Source organism: Oncorhynchus clarkii, chromosome 12 (assembly GCF_045791955.1).
Source record: "Oncorhynchus clarkii lewisi isolate Uvic-CL-2024 chromosome 12, UVic_Ocla_1.0, whole genome shotgun sequence".
NCBI lineage: Eukaryota > Metazoa > Chordata > Actinopteri > Salmoniformes > Salmonidae > Oncorhynchus > Oncorhynchus clarkii.
In genome coordinates this window covers 78,138,139-78,152,116 of record NC_092158.1, presented here as the reverse complement: position 1 = coordinate 78,152,116, position 13,978 = coordinate 78,138,139, and the positions used below count along the sequence as shown (strand labels likewise).

General features: G+C 45.7%; 2 protein-coding genes across 2 annotated transcripts; one reads left to right on the top strand and one right to left on the bottom strand.

Moving 5' to 3' along the window:
- Positions 1 to 466: 466 nt before the first annotated feature.
- Positions 467 to 4,957, bottom strand: LOC139422264 (volume-regulated anion channel subunit LRRC8D-like). The gene is made up of 4 exons (XM_071173445.1): positions 4,031 to 4,957; positions 3,672 to 3,922; positions 2,567 to 2,944; positions 467 to 2,437 (listed from the first exon to the last, which is right to left on the bottom strand). Exons 1-4 carry the CDS (start codon positions 4,955 to 4,957, stop codon positions 1,315 to 1,317), a joined length of 2,679 nt encoding a protein of 892 aa, XP_071029546.1. The 3' UTR covers positions 467 to 1,314.
- A 3,428-nt stretch (positions 4,958 to 8,385) lies between these two features.
- On the top strand, positions 8,386 to 13,664 carry LOC139422550 (SUN domain-containing protein 2-like). Its single transcript, XM_071173702.1, has 10 exons — positions 8,386 to 8,433; positions 8,690 to 8,743; positions 8,908 to 8,981; positions 9,163 to 9,301; positions 9,399 to 9,521; positions 11,458 to 11,545; positions 11,851 to 11,966; positions 12,170 to 12,340; positions 12,496 to 12,585; positions 12,926 to 13,664. The coding sequence occupies exons 1-10, from the start codon at positions 8,395 to 8,397 to the stop codon at positions 13,037 to 13,039; spliced, it is 1,008 nt and encodes a 335-aa protein (XP_071029803.1). The 5' UTR covers positions 8,386 to 8,394; the 3' UTR covers positions 13,040 to 13,664.
- Positions 13,665 to 13,978: the final 314 nt, after the last annotated feature.

Here is a 13,978-nt window from a genome sequence, read left to right as displayed (position 1 = left end):
TTTTTTTAAATTGACAAAGGGCAAAATCTACAAATATTAGTCCGCCTGTTGTCTTTCAATAACATTTTAGATTGCGTTTTATATTTTGTAATCTAATACCTTATAACAACGTATTGGGCAGAAGTAAATTAAGCCACGAAAACAAATATAATTTTACATATATCATAAATGATCGCGTTTTTATGAAATTTATGATTTCATGTTGAATCTCATTAAAAATTATTATGGAACATGATCCAGGAAGTAGGCGGGACTTTCATAGTTTATTAAATTAATTCCGTCACTAAGATTGACCATGGTCTTGTGTACAGAAGAACACAAACACTTAATTTACTCAATAATATGTTTTTGCAACGATTCATTGGAATGTGTTTTGTATTACGTTGTAGGTGTTGCAATAAAATAGTCCCAAATCCACCAATAAGGGCATATGTACTGTAATTAATATTATTAGCCATACAAAAAAGTTAAAAACAAGTTTTCATAATTTCTATAGTCACAATAATGTGCTAATGTTCTGAACAAGCAAACTATTGTATTAGTTTCACGTTAATATTAGTTTCACAAAAGGTTGCACCCAATGCTAGTAAGATTAATTTTACTTTTTTGAAGATTAAATATGTGCAAAACAAGTAGGAATAAATGTTAATGTTAATCTTATTGGTCTTTTAAGTCCTTTCAGTCTGTCCAATTTCAGTCTTTCCACATGTACAGTTTAGGCCTTTGAACTTCATAAGCTCATTGGAGCTCAGGGTATTGTCCTCCTCAGACAAACAAGTCCCAGAAAGCACAGAATTTCAGTAAGCCTGTGGAGGGATCTCTGAGCTCCGCCATGGGGATAATAACGATCGTTCCATGTCAATGTCTAATCCAATGTAGCAGGACATGCATTCATCCAGCGCAGCCTCCTTCAAAATACTGTTTTTACCTTGAAATGAAATGAGTAGAGGACTCTCAGAGTGGAAGCAAAGACTTCTCCGTTTTTCCATAGGGTTACGTATGTGGATGTTATATAAACTGTACAGGGACATAAGGCATCAAACATTTCACTGCAGCAAAGTCTATGAACTTTCATGTAAAATCACTTTTTGTCTAGGAAGATTGTGAATGTGTCAGAGCTGCAGTGATGTACCCCACAAACTCAACAAGTAAACATAGAAAAGAGTGGTCAAGAAGAAAAAGAGGTGTTAAAAAATAAAATGTAGTCAGAAATAAAATAAGCAGTAAAAAATATATGATTTGTCGGAAACAATACAGACACTACAAGATGTTGAATGTATTCTATGAATGGTTAGACAATATTAATCTCTAGTTCTATATCCGTGATTCCAGAGCAGAGGAGAAACTCCACTGGGTAGCCGAGAAGTAGGGGAAGCTATCTGAGTCTGGACGGGAGTGTGATTCTAAGGATTTGCCGGTATGAGAGCCAGACTGGGTTAGGAACTCCTTCACATGTCGTGGCAGTGCATGGAGCAGCCAGTCCTCCACCAGCAGACCTTCTCCATGCAGTCCTGAACAGCAGCCCAGCTCCATGGGCAGCTCTTCTAGACTGTTGCTGCGCAGGTCCAGGCGGGACAGGTGACTCAGGTTGCTCAGCCCTGGAGGCAGGGAACCCAGGGAGTTGTGGGATACATTCAGGCTCCGCAGCTCCAAACAGCGACTGAAGAGCTCTGGAGGCAGGCTCTCCAGCCTGTTCCCACTCAGGTCCAACTCGGTGAGAAATGTCAGCGCCCCTACCTCTGCTGGCAGCTCGTCCAGCAGGTTTCCAGCCAGTAGGAGGCGACGTAGGTGGTGGAGGTTGAAGAGGGCCGGGGGAAGGCTCTGGAGCTGGTTGTACCCCAGGTCCAGGAGCTCCAGAGCACGCAGTACACCAACACTAGCCGGTAGGGCCAGAATACGGTTATGGGCCAGCCTGAGGCAGGAGAGGCGGCGGAGGTGTGCCAGCCCTAGGAGCTCCTCCAGGGTGCGCAGGCTGTTGTGCTGCAGGTCCAGGGTGCGCAGGCTGGTGAGGGCCAGCAGGGCAGAGGGCAGGCGCTCCAAGTGGCAGTCCTGCAGCTGCAGCTCGGTCAGGCCGGCCACACGCCGCAGGCCCGTCAGCACCAGCAGCCTGGAGCCCTCGTTGTGGATCTCCAGCCTCACCAGGCTCCCTGCCACCTCCCCCAGCTCCCCGGGCACACGCTGCAGCATGCCCCTCAGGACCAGCACCCGGAGGTGACGGAGCTGCCGGAGGCTTCCCAGTGCCCAGCCACGGCCCACCCCGCCCTCGCAGCCCAGTCGGCCAGAAAGGTGCAGCTCCTGCAGGCCGCGGAGAGAGTAGACCCAGCCAGGGATCTCTGCAGCCTGGGTGAAGGTGAGGTGCAGGGCCTCCAGACGCTCCTGCAGAACCACCAGGGAACCAGGCTGCATGGCTGCAGTACAGTGGTACAAATGAAGCTCCCTGTAGTGACATATAAAACAATTGAAGCCCCTTGTCTAGAACACACCAAACCAAACACTTCTATAAAGTGTATATTGTATGTAGATTATTTCAATATTTGGTGGCTTCATTGTTGGCTATATGGCTCACCTGAGTGAGGTCATGTTGGCCACTTGTGCGGGGAGCTTGGCGTCCGTGATGAGCTCCAGCTTGAGCACTACCAGCTGGCTGAGGGTGAAGAGGGCAGGGGGCAGGCGCGGCAGGGCCACCAGCTGCAGCAGGGGCCGTCCCTCTGGGTCGACCGTGGTCATGGAGCGCAGCCTCTCGGCACCCCAGCGCCTCTCCAGGCTCTCCTCCAGCAGGCGTGTCTCGCTGACGGGTGACAGGAAGACGGAAAGACGCTGGGCCAGTAGGGGGTCGTACTGGTCAGCCATGTGTAACAGGAAGGCCAGGTCATTACATAAGTCAGGGACATCCCTCATGGAGCCCAGCTCCCTCAGTTTGTTAAAGGAGTATTGACGCAGGGAGCTGAGGGGTGCACAACCACAAACAGAGCACTGTATAGTTAATAACAAAGGTACTAAGAGTGTAATATGCTGCAGACAGTGGTGGAAAAAGTACCAAATTGTCATACTTGAGTAAAAGTAAAGATGCCTTAATAGAAAATGAATCAAGTAAAAGTGAAAGTCACCCAGCAAAATACCACTTGAGTAAAGTAGTAGTCTAAAAGTATTTGGTTTTAAATATACTCAATTATCAAAAGTAAAAGTATAAATCATTTCACAGTCCTTACATTAAGCAAACCAGACAGCATGATTTTCTAGTTTTTTAAATTACGGATAGCCAGGGGCACACTCAAACACTAAGACATCATTTACTAATGAAGCATTTAGTGTTTAGTGAGTCCGCCAGACCAGATGCAGTTGGGATGACCAGGTATGTTCTTTTGAGAATTGCGTGAATTTGACTGTTTTCCTGTCATGCAAAGCATTCAAAATGTAACAAGTACTTTTGGGTGTCAGTTGTAAAAAGTACATGATTTTCCTTAAGAATGTAGTGAAAAGTAAAAAGTAAAAGTTAGTAAAAAACTATTAATAGTAAAGTAAACTACTTAAGTAGTACTTTAAAGTATGTTTAATTAAGTACTTTATACCACTGGCTGCAGAGCAAAGCCAATTAAAATAGATGGGAAAATAAAATGCAAATTACAGTCACAACACTCATAAACATGTTGGCACTAATCTGCTATCCAGACCTGTGGAGGATCCAGCTGAGGGTGTAGATGCTCAGCAGGCCAAAGAGCCCCACCAGGCTGATGTAGGCCAGCAGCAACTTGTGGAGGACAGAGGCCAGGGCATGGGTACACTCAAAGGCATTGTAGCCAGTCAGGGCATGGGCCTGGGGCAGGCAGGTGTGGGTGAACGAGATGGAGCTCATCAGAGGAGTGGTGTAGCCCACTATCAGCACCACCAGCAGCAGCTTGAACACTGTCTGGGCCAAGTACACCTGATGCAGGAGAGAGCAGAAAACAGGGATAGTGAATGTGAAGGTGTGGTATGGTAAACAGATACATCAAAAAAATAGTTCAGACACGTTCAGTAAATGACCCCTGACCTTGTAGATGACTTCAGAGTTCTCACAGTGGGAGCGGAAGCGGCGCACCCTCTCGAACAGTGCCCTGGCCTGCTCCCCGTCACTCCGGTCCAAACTGGCAACCCGCCGTGAACCATCCAGCACCACAGGGGATTTAGAAGCCGGGACATGGGCCCGGGACAGAGACATGGTGGACAGGGAGGAGGTCCGGGAGAGAGTGGAGGGGCAGGGCGAGGGAGGGGCGGCAGTGGACGCGCTATCAGATCTCACCAGCAGGGGGCTGTCTGTGCCCGAGTCCAGGCTGGACTGGCGGTTGCGGGATACGGAGAGTGAAGACAGGAAAGTAGGAGGAGGCATTTGGAGATCCTGGGGGCCTGTCTCCTCCCCTCCCTCCTCCTGGCGGGCGGCATGGGACAGGGCGCGGGAGGTCCAGGGAGACTCACAGCACTTGGCCAGGATGGTCAGGAAGTGCTCTATGCGGGCGGAGGTGAGGGGGAAGTGGAACCAGAAGCAACCGCTGGCCAATAGCACCAGGGACTGGAGTAGAGCCACATAGGGGAAGAAGCGGGAGTACCAGGGCAGGGCCTCGTGGTAGCACACCTGGCTAATGTAGACATACTGCTGGTAGTCCAGGTGGGTGCGTCTGCCCCTAGCAGGGGTCCAAGGGTTGGCTGGTAGGGGGGATGCTTTGGTGGGGGGCCTGTTAGGGGGGTGGGGTTGAAGTACGGCACCACTGCTGGAGGAGGTGTTCTGGTTAGTAGGGGTGGTAGTGAGGTCCAGGGGGAGACACACCACCCTGTCTCGAGATAGCAACAGGGTGCCTGACAACACAGATACCATGAGCATCAGCACCACCAGGTACTCCATGAAGACCTCCCACCAGGGCTTCAGCAGCTTGGAGCTGCCCTGACGCTCACTCAGAGAGGCCAGCTCTGACAGGCTGAACATGGCTTATGCTAGGTGAAGGACTGAATAACAAAATGGTGGAATAGTGATTCTGCTGATACCAACTCCAATGCTTATTGTGCCAGGATCCAGACCTGAAAGGAATCAGTTGTAGCCCTCCAGTGGGACCAGACCAGCATTTAAAAAACACTGGTGTATGAGATTTAACTGTTGGGAAAGAGACAAAATAATCAGAAAAGGAAGTGAGAGGGAAAAAAGCACTTTATAGGAGACAGACTCATTTATAAGACTGGCCTCCAGTTCAATCCAGTACGTTTTCCCTCCAACCAACAAGTCTTGTGGTTTAGAACTGTTACAGAGAGCTTTGTTAAACAAAGTTAAAAGTGGTTACCCGACCCCGCTGAAAGATAATATGATTCAAAACTACTTGTGTAATATAGTTTAAGGTAATAGGGTAATATGTGACATGTCGTTGACTGTAGATTTAACTGAATGAGAGGACGTTTCTGGTTCCTGGTTGTCTTCTTCATCCCCCTGACACACACTGCCATATATAAGGCAGTAGTCTAGTCAGTATACCAGTGTGCCCTGGTTATGACAGGCAGGGCCATATATTAGGCAGTAGTCTAGTCAGTATACCAGTGTGCCCTGGTTATGACAGGCAGGGTACGCTCGAGGAAGAGTGTACTACAGAATATTGGAAGTGTCATTCGCATTGTGTTACACATTTATGTGAGTGTGACATTGGAATGCAGTATTTTAGTAGCCAATATTTAGGCTAAGATTTGCATTTAAAGTTAAGCAGTTATTAAATCAGATGCGTTAATTATTCTCAAGCGTTGTTAAATAACAAGCAAAAATAGTAAAACTTACATGTAACCACAGCACGTTTGTCAGACAGCTTTTTCTTTCACAAAAACGTTTTCTTGTCTGGACGCTGCTCAAACGGTGTCTAGAAAAACAACAGTGAATTGCGCGGTGCATCGCTCTGGGGTGACTAGTCCGGTGCGGTCCGGTTCTCTCAAGAATGAAACTTCATAAAAAACTTTTTCTGTTGCGGGCGGTGACTGGTGTTGAGAGTGGAGCGCCGCAGCAGTGGTGACAAACACGGGGTTTTGGCTCTTTAACGGTTGTCATGACGAAGTGAGATGTTGAGAAGAAATCTAATTAATTTCACCCCAGTCCGTAGCCAAAGACTTTTATTGCAATAGAAGGCTCTGCCTGTAGCCTAGTCCTACTCCCCCCCAAAAAGTATTATTACAAACAAAACAAAAATGTAAAAAATAATTGACTACAAAAAAATACAGTGCCTTTTGTGCTTATTTATTTCACCCTGGCTGGCACATGTTCCCTCTTACAGTAGCTTATAGGCTTACAATTTGTATAATGAGACTCCAATAAACCGAAAAGATGAAGGCTACTGTTCAACTGCCGGGGCCAGGGAGGTGAAGCCTTAATGAGCTGTTTAGCTAGGCTAAATATAATTAAACTTATAATGCATCAAATTTCTTGTGAGATTTGTATTAATTGTACATGGTCCCTTTTAAATAAACGTAATAAATAAATAAAACGAACTCATAGGGTTACTTATTCGAACAATCAATGGACATTTGGAGACGAATGAGCGGGAGGACCGCTGTAAATCAAGGGTCAGTGCTATCCGGGATCCTTGGGACATACCCCATTGAAGTTGACATTTAAAAGGGTTATGGTAAGAGTTAGGTTGTGGTTAAGGTTAGGGTAGTGGTTAAGGTTAGGGTTTAGGGTAGGGATTGCACTACCCATCAATCAAGTAGTCCAGAGCGCGCAGAGCCGACTATGACGTGCCCTGGGCTCCTTCTACGCAACAATGTAAATAACGTTGTAATTGCAGTTGTCAACACAGTGGCTCATTTGCAAAGTTTCACTTGCTCTCGTTACATCTGATTTTACAGACTGCGAAAATTACTGTAGCCTATGATTGCAAGACTCCGGTAAGTAGAAGGCTATTTATATCTGAGATAAAATGCCTGGTTTTAGTCAGTAGGCCTATTTGTTTAAAAGTAGGCTAATTTGAAATCCATAAATAAATCTCTCTTGCCCCCAGTCATGCACAGGAGAAGCGCGAGGCTAGTAACCGGAGGGTACTATAACCAGTCCTCCGATAACGAGTCTTCCTCCAGCATCTCCTACAGGGAGAGCCCCGTCAGGTGATTATGTGTATGAGTTCATCTTGCGTGTCATTTTTTTGTATTGAACGGTAGTGTTAGAACAGTGTTAAAACTATGTGTGTCCCTCTCAGGGTTTTCAATAAGAAGAGAACTGGGGGACATAAGGATTCTTCCCGATCTAGTCAGGCCAGCAGCACTGTCAGTGCCACCAATTTCACCAATGAGCGAAACATCAATGCCGATGACATTGGTACTGCAGTAGCTAGTTGGTGTTCACATTGCCAACCTCTATTAGCCCCTTGTCGGCTGGTCTGAGATCTGTTTGTTCTGTCCTTCCAACTCCTGTTGTCATTGTCACGCCATGGCAATGGCCATAGGAGTTGGCAAGACAACATAAACAGTTCTGGGACCAGGCCTACCCTCTAACCCCATTGCTTGGATTAGACATTTGTGTCAGTCTAAATTAATTGGATATGTATACACAATATACTGTATATGTCTAAAATACTCAACCTCCCTTATCTTTCTCTCTCTGCCTTTCTCATCTCCCTCCCTATGTCAGACTTGGCTCCGACATTGAGGGCCACCCAGAGAAGGCAGGCCTTCCTGTCTCCTCCTAGTGTGGCCCTGGAGCCCAGCCTGAGCTTCTCGAGCATGAGCTACAGCTCTGGCTACTGCTCTGAAGAGCCACAAAGGCTTAGGACATGCTCCAGCAGGAGCTTCTCTAGTGGAATTGGTACAAGGACCGGTGCTAGCTGCAGTGAGTGCAATGTGTTTTATTAGAGACAGCTGGTCTCTATGCTCGTAGTTTGTTAGCATTAGCTGAGCGTTAGCTTTTCTCTCTGCTTGTGCCTTGTTTGTTAGCATTAGTATTAGCTTTGGCTTTATGTGTTCACCCCTGTAGCCCGTTCATGGTTGCCTTCCTGGTTGCCTTTCTGGTTTGCCATCCTGCTCTTCCTCCTCCCCTTTCTTCTGACCTTCGGTGAGTGCTACATCACATTTACACATCTAAATGTCCTCCTAATCAACTAGATGTCCTCTGTGTAACTAGTACTACGATGTCTTCCCAGCCGTATTCCTGTTTTCGACTGCATTCCCCACCATGAACCTTAATCTGATGACCCGACCGACTCAACCTGACCCTCGACCTGATCTGACTCAAAAGACTACTACGGTAGGACCTGTTTTTCATCTGTCTAATACTGTACTTAGCCCTACTGTTTGTCTCATATCTATTATCTATGATTGGGTGAATGCAGCATTGAAGTTATGAGCCTGATTGTCCAATAAATATTGTTGAATCTCTTTCCACAGCATGGAACTCCTATCATGAATTCAGCTTTCGAAATGAAAATGAACACTATACTGGTGAGTGAGTGAGTGAGTGAGAGAGAGAGAGAGAGAGAGAGAGAGAGAGAGAGAGAGAGAGAGAGAGAGAGAGAGAGAGAGAGAGAGAGAGAGAGAGAGTTCCTAGTCTCTTATGCGTTTCAATTACGAACATTTTTCATTTAAATTGGAGTTTGGTTCACTTTATCAATTGACTAGAGTTTAAATGGAATTGACCTCAAGCCTGATGGACATATTAATTTGGTTATCTGACTTGTTGCATGTGTGTGTCTTGCAGAGAGAGATTGAAATTATGAAACAGAAAGAAAACCAGCAACGGGACATTTCTGAGGTGAGACGCGTCAATCTAACCCTTTAAATTGACATACCTTCAAAGTTTAAAAACACTGCCCAACGTTGTGTTTCGTCCAATATTCTTTAATTTAGGTGTCAATAAGTGCCTCTCAAGAAGGAATGAAGACAATTTAATCGAATTGAGTTTGTCTTCCCCTATAGATGTTACAAAAAATGACTAAGGAACTGAGGTGTGTGAAGACCGAGATTGACGACATGAGAGTGAGGGTGGACAGGTGAGTGTGTGCCAGTCCTGAAACTATCTCAGTGCCTTGCCTCTAGCTCCTAGCCCCTAACCCCTAGCCCCTAGCTCCTACTCCTTAAAGTTATGTTGGATTCTATTCTACAAGACAAACCTCTCCCAAAATGAAATTGTATTGGTTTGTATTGTATTGGTTTGTATTGTATTGTCTCTAGTGTGGACTTTGAGAGTGTGAGCTTTGATCGTCGCCTGGATCAGGAAGCTACAGAGTTCAGCAAGCAGGTGGCTGATCTACAAGAACACCTACTCTTTACTAGAGGAAGAGTTAGGGCCCTGGAGGACGTCAGCGACACGGTAGCACACACACACACACACACACACACACACACACACACACACACACACACACACACTTTATTTCCTAATGTATGTGATCTCTCTGTTTCGGTAGCTGCAGCATCAGGTGACCTCTATAAAGAACCAGCCTCCTCCCGCTCTGGCACCAACCAACACACACCTGACCCCTGAGTTCATAGAGGCCATGGGCAAATGGCTCAGAGATAGATTGGCCCAGGTACAGTGGCTTGCGAAAGTATTCACCCCCCTTGGCATTTTTCCTATTTTGTTGCCTTCCAATCTGGAGTTAAAATAGATTTTTGGGGGGTTTGTATCATTTCATTTACGTAACATGCGTACCACTTTGAAGATGCAAAATTTATTGCGAAATTTATTGTGAAACAGACAAGAAATGACACAAAAAAACTGAAAACTTGAGTGTGCATAACTGTTCACTCCCCCAAAGTCAATACTTTGTAGAGCCACCTTTTGCAGCAATTCCAGCTACAAGTCTCTTGGGGTATGTCTCTATAAACTTACACATCTAGCCGCTGGGATTTTTGCTCATTCTTCAAGGCAAAACTGCTACAGCTTCTTCAAGTTGGATGGTTCTGCTGGTGTACAGCAATCTTTAAGTCATACCACAGATTCTCAATTCGATTGAGGTCTGGGCTTTGACTAGGCCATTCCAAGATATTTAAATGTTTCCCCTTAAACCACTCAAGTGTTGCTTTAGCAGTATAATTAGGTTAATTGTCCTGCTGGAAGGTGAATCTCCGTCCCAGTCTCAAATCTCTGGAAGACTGAAACAGGTTTCCCTCAACAATTCCCCTGTATTTAGCTCCATCCATCATTCCTTCAATTCTGACCAGTTTCCCAGTCCCAGCCAATGAAAACAATACCCACAGCATGATGCTGCCACCACCATGCTTCACTGTGGGGATGGTGTTCTCGGGGTGATGAGAGGTGTTGGGTTTGCACCAGACATAGCGTTTTCCTTGATGGCCAAAAAGCTACATTTTTGTCAAATTTCATCTTCTTCCATATGTTTGGGGAGTCTCCCACATGCCTTTTGGAGAACACCAAAATATATATTTTTTCTTTAAGCAATGGCGTTTTTTCTGGCCACTCTTCCATAAAGCCCAGCACTGTGGAGTGTGCGGCTTAAAGTGGTCCTATGGACAGATTCTCTAATCTCCGCTGTGGAGCTTTGCAGCTCCTTCAGGGTTATCTTTGATCTCTTTGTTGCCTCTGATTAATGCCCTTTTTTATAACCTTTATTTAATTAGGCAAGTCAGTTAAGAACAAATTCTTATTTTCAATGACGGCCTAGGAACAGTGGGTTAACTGCCTGTTCAGGGGCAGAACGACAGATTTGTACCTTGTCAGCTCTGGGATTTGAACTTGCAACTTTTCAGTTACTAGTCTAATGCTTAACCACTATGATACCCTCCTAGCCTGCTCCATGAGTTTTGGTGGGCGGCCCTCTCTTGGCAGGTTTGTTGTGGTGCCATATTCTTTCCATTTTTTAATAATGGATTCAACGGTGCTCCGCGGGATGTTCAAAGTTTCGGATATTTTTTTATAACCCAAACCTGATATGTACTTCTCCAAAACCCTTGTCCCTGACCTGTTTGGATAGCTCCTTGGTCTTCATGGTGCTGCTTGCTTGGTGGTGCCCCTTGCTAAGTGGTGTTGCAGACTCTGGGGCCTTTCGGAACAGGGGTATATACTGAGATATATACTGAGATCATGTGACACTTAGATTGCACACAGGTGGACTTTATTTAACTAATTATGTGACTTCTGAAGGTAATTGGTTGCACCAGATCTTATTTAGGGGCTTCATAGGAAAGGGGGTGAATACATATGCACGCACCACTTTTCAGTTTTTAATTTGTTAATTTTTTTGAAAGAAGTCATTTTTTAAATTTCACTTCACCAATTTGGACTATTTTGTGTATGTCCATTACATGAAATCCAAATAATATTACATTTAAATTACAAGTTGTAATGCAACAAAATAGGAAAAACACCAAGGGGGGATGAATATGTTTGCAAGGCACTGTAGTTTAATTTTTTTGATATGTTGTATTATTTGCCCCAAAAATTAACATGAATTGTGATATAATTGTGTGTAAATGTATGTTTGTTTGTGTGTGTGTGTGTGTCAGGATGAGAGACAGGATGTGAAACAGGTGGTGAAAGACTGCAGTCGTCCACTGGCTGACAAAATGCCCAACTTCGCCCTCGAGTCCCAAGGTTTGTGACATCATCACTGATCAGCACCATTGTATACTGTATAAAACATCAAATAAATCTGTTCCCAAGTATTCCCACACATACTAGAGAGACACGTGATTGTATACAAATGTAAGCAAGGTTTGAAGTGATCATGTTTTTGTCAAATATTATATCTGTTTGGAATTATTTTATGTTACAGCCCCTCGATCATCCGCTCACGAACAAATCTACTCACGGCTGAATCTAGTTCATGATCCCTGGTATAGACTATATTATTGAATATGCTCAGAACTCTCTGTGTCTGTCTGTGTGTGTGTGTGTAGGTGGCAGCATTGTAACCAGTCGGTGCTCTGAGACATATAAGACCGGTTCGGCCCGAGTGAGTTTCCTGGGGATTCCCCTGTGGTCTCCATCAGAGAGCCCCCGGACTGTAATTCAGGTAAGTATCTCTCTCTCGCTCTCTCTTCCTCTCCCCTGCCTCACTCCTCTACTCACACTTTGTCACCCTCCGTCTGTCTCTCTCCTTCCTTTGTAAACTGTAATGTAACGTGACCATGATTGAATGCACTTTAAAGATCACTGTCAGCCTGACACACCTCTGTCTTGCTTCCCCCTACTCTTCCCTTTCTCTGCTCTCCAAAGGGCCAGCTGGTGCAGCCTGGTAAGTGTTGGCCGTTCCGCGGGGCCCAGGGCTCCATGACTGTGGCTCTGTCTCACCCTGTCCACGTCACCCACGTTACCATGCAGCACATCTCCACCGCCGTCTCTCCCACCGGACACATAGACAGCGCTCCTAAGGACTTCGCCGTCTACGTGAGTCACCTCTGACCCCTGTGTATTTGATCAGAGCCACACAGGAATGTTTTTTAAGTGTTATGCTGAGTACCTTTCATTTTCTCTCTCTCTCTCTCTCTCTCTCTCTCTCTCTCTCTCTCTCTCTCTCTCTCTTTCTCTCTCTGTGTGTGTAGGGCATGACTACTAACAGTGAAGAGGGAACACTGCTCGGGACTTTCATGTTTAACCAGGCCGGGGATCCTATCCAGACATTTAAACTGCCTGTGAGTCAGACACTAACGTAGAGATATTAGAGATACACATGGTAGAGACCCACAGGGCACACACTGGTTGAATCAACGTTGTTTCCACGTCATTTCAATAAAATTATGTTGAACCAAAGTGGAATAGACGTTGACTTGACATCTGTGCCCTGTTGGGATACACATGGTAGAGATATACATGGTATAGATACAGAGAACATAATTCCAGACATTGACACAGATTATTCCAATTACATTTGGCTTTAAGCAGTTTAACTTTTGGGGTGATTGTTTGTGCAACAGGCGGGCTGATATAATAAAAGCGTCAAAATGATTATAACAGTGGACTTCTCTCTCTCAGAACCCTAACAGTGTGTATCGCTATGTGGAGCTCCGTATCCTCAGCAACTGGGGTCACCAGGACTACACATGTGTGTATCGCTTCCGGGTTCACGGCAAGATGCCTTCTGCATGAGACAGATCCTCTGTCCACCCCAATCAAAGTGTGTGTGTCATCCACCCCAACCCCAGTGTGTGTGTGTCATCCACCCCAACCCCAGTGTGTGTGTGTCATCCACCCCAACACCAGTGTGTGTGTGTCATCTACCCCAACCCCAGTGTGTGTGTGTCATCTACCCCAACCCCAGTGTGTGTGTGTCATCTACCCCAACCCCAGTGTGTGTGTGTCATCCACCCCAACCCCAGTGTGTGTGTGTCATCCACCCCAACCCCAGTGTGTGTGTGTCATCCACCCCAACCCCAGTGTGTGTGTGTCATCCACCCCAACCCCAGTGTGTGTGTGTCATCCACCCCAACACCAGTGTGTGTGTGTCATCTACCCCAACCCCAGTGTGTGTGTGTCATCCACCTCAACCCCAGTGTGTGTGTGTCATCCACCCCAACACCAGTGTGTGTGTGTCCTCCACCTCAACCCCAGTGTGTGTGTGTCATCCACCCCAACACCAGTGTGTGTGTCATCCACCCCATCACCAGTGTGTGTGTCATCCACCCCATCCCAATAATATCAGTATCTTTTCCATACTGGAGCGTATATTTTGCCTCTAGCAAAGATGTCAATCTAAATAAAATCTATATTTGGTTGATTCTGGGGTGATTTAATGCGTACAAACTCTTATGTGTAGATAGTACTGACACACATGATAAGATGCACAATAAGATGCATTGATGCTCCATATCCACCAGGGGTCATTGATGATTAGGCAAAGACTCCCAGAGTGTCAAGCACCGCCACTATAGGCGTCTAACTACGTGGAAGAGTCACTAAATGAATGTGGGAGGAAATGTATTTCTTGGTCCATTGTCTTGTCCTGGTGATCACACATAGGTAGGCTACTGTGCAGTAATAGCATGGGATTGTGTTTTTGGATTTGCAATTTGTTTGATGTTATTGAAC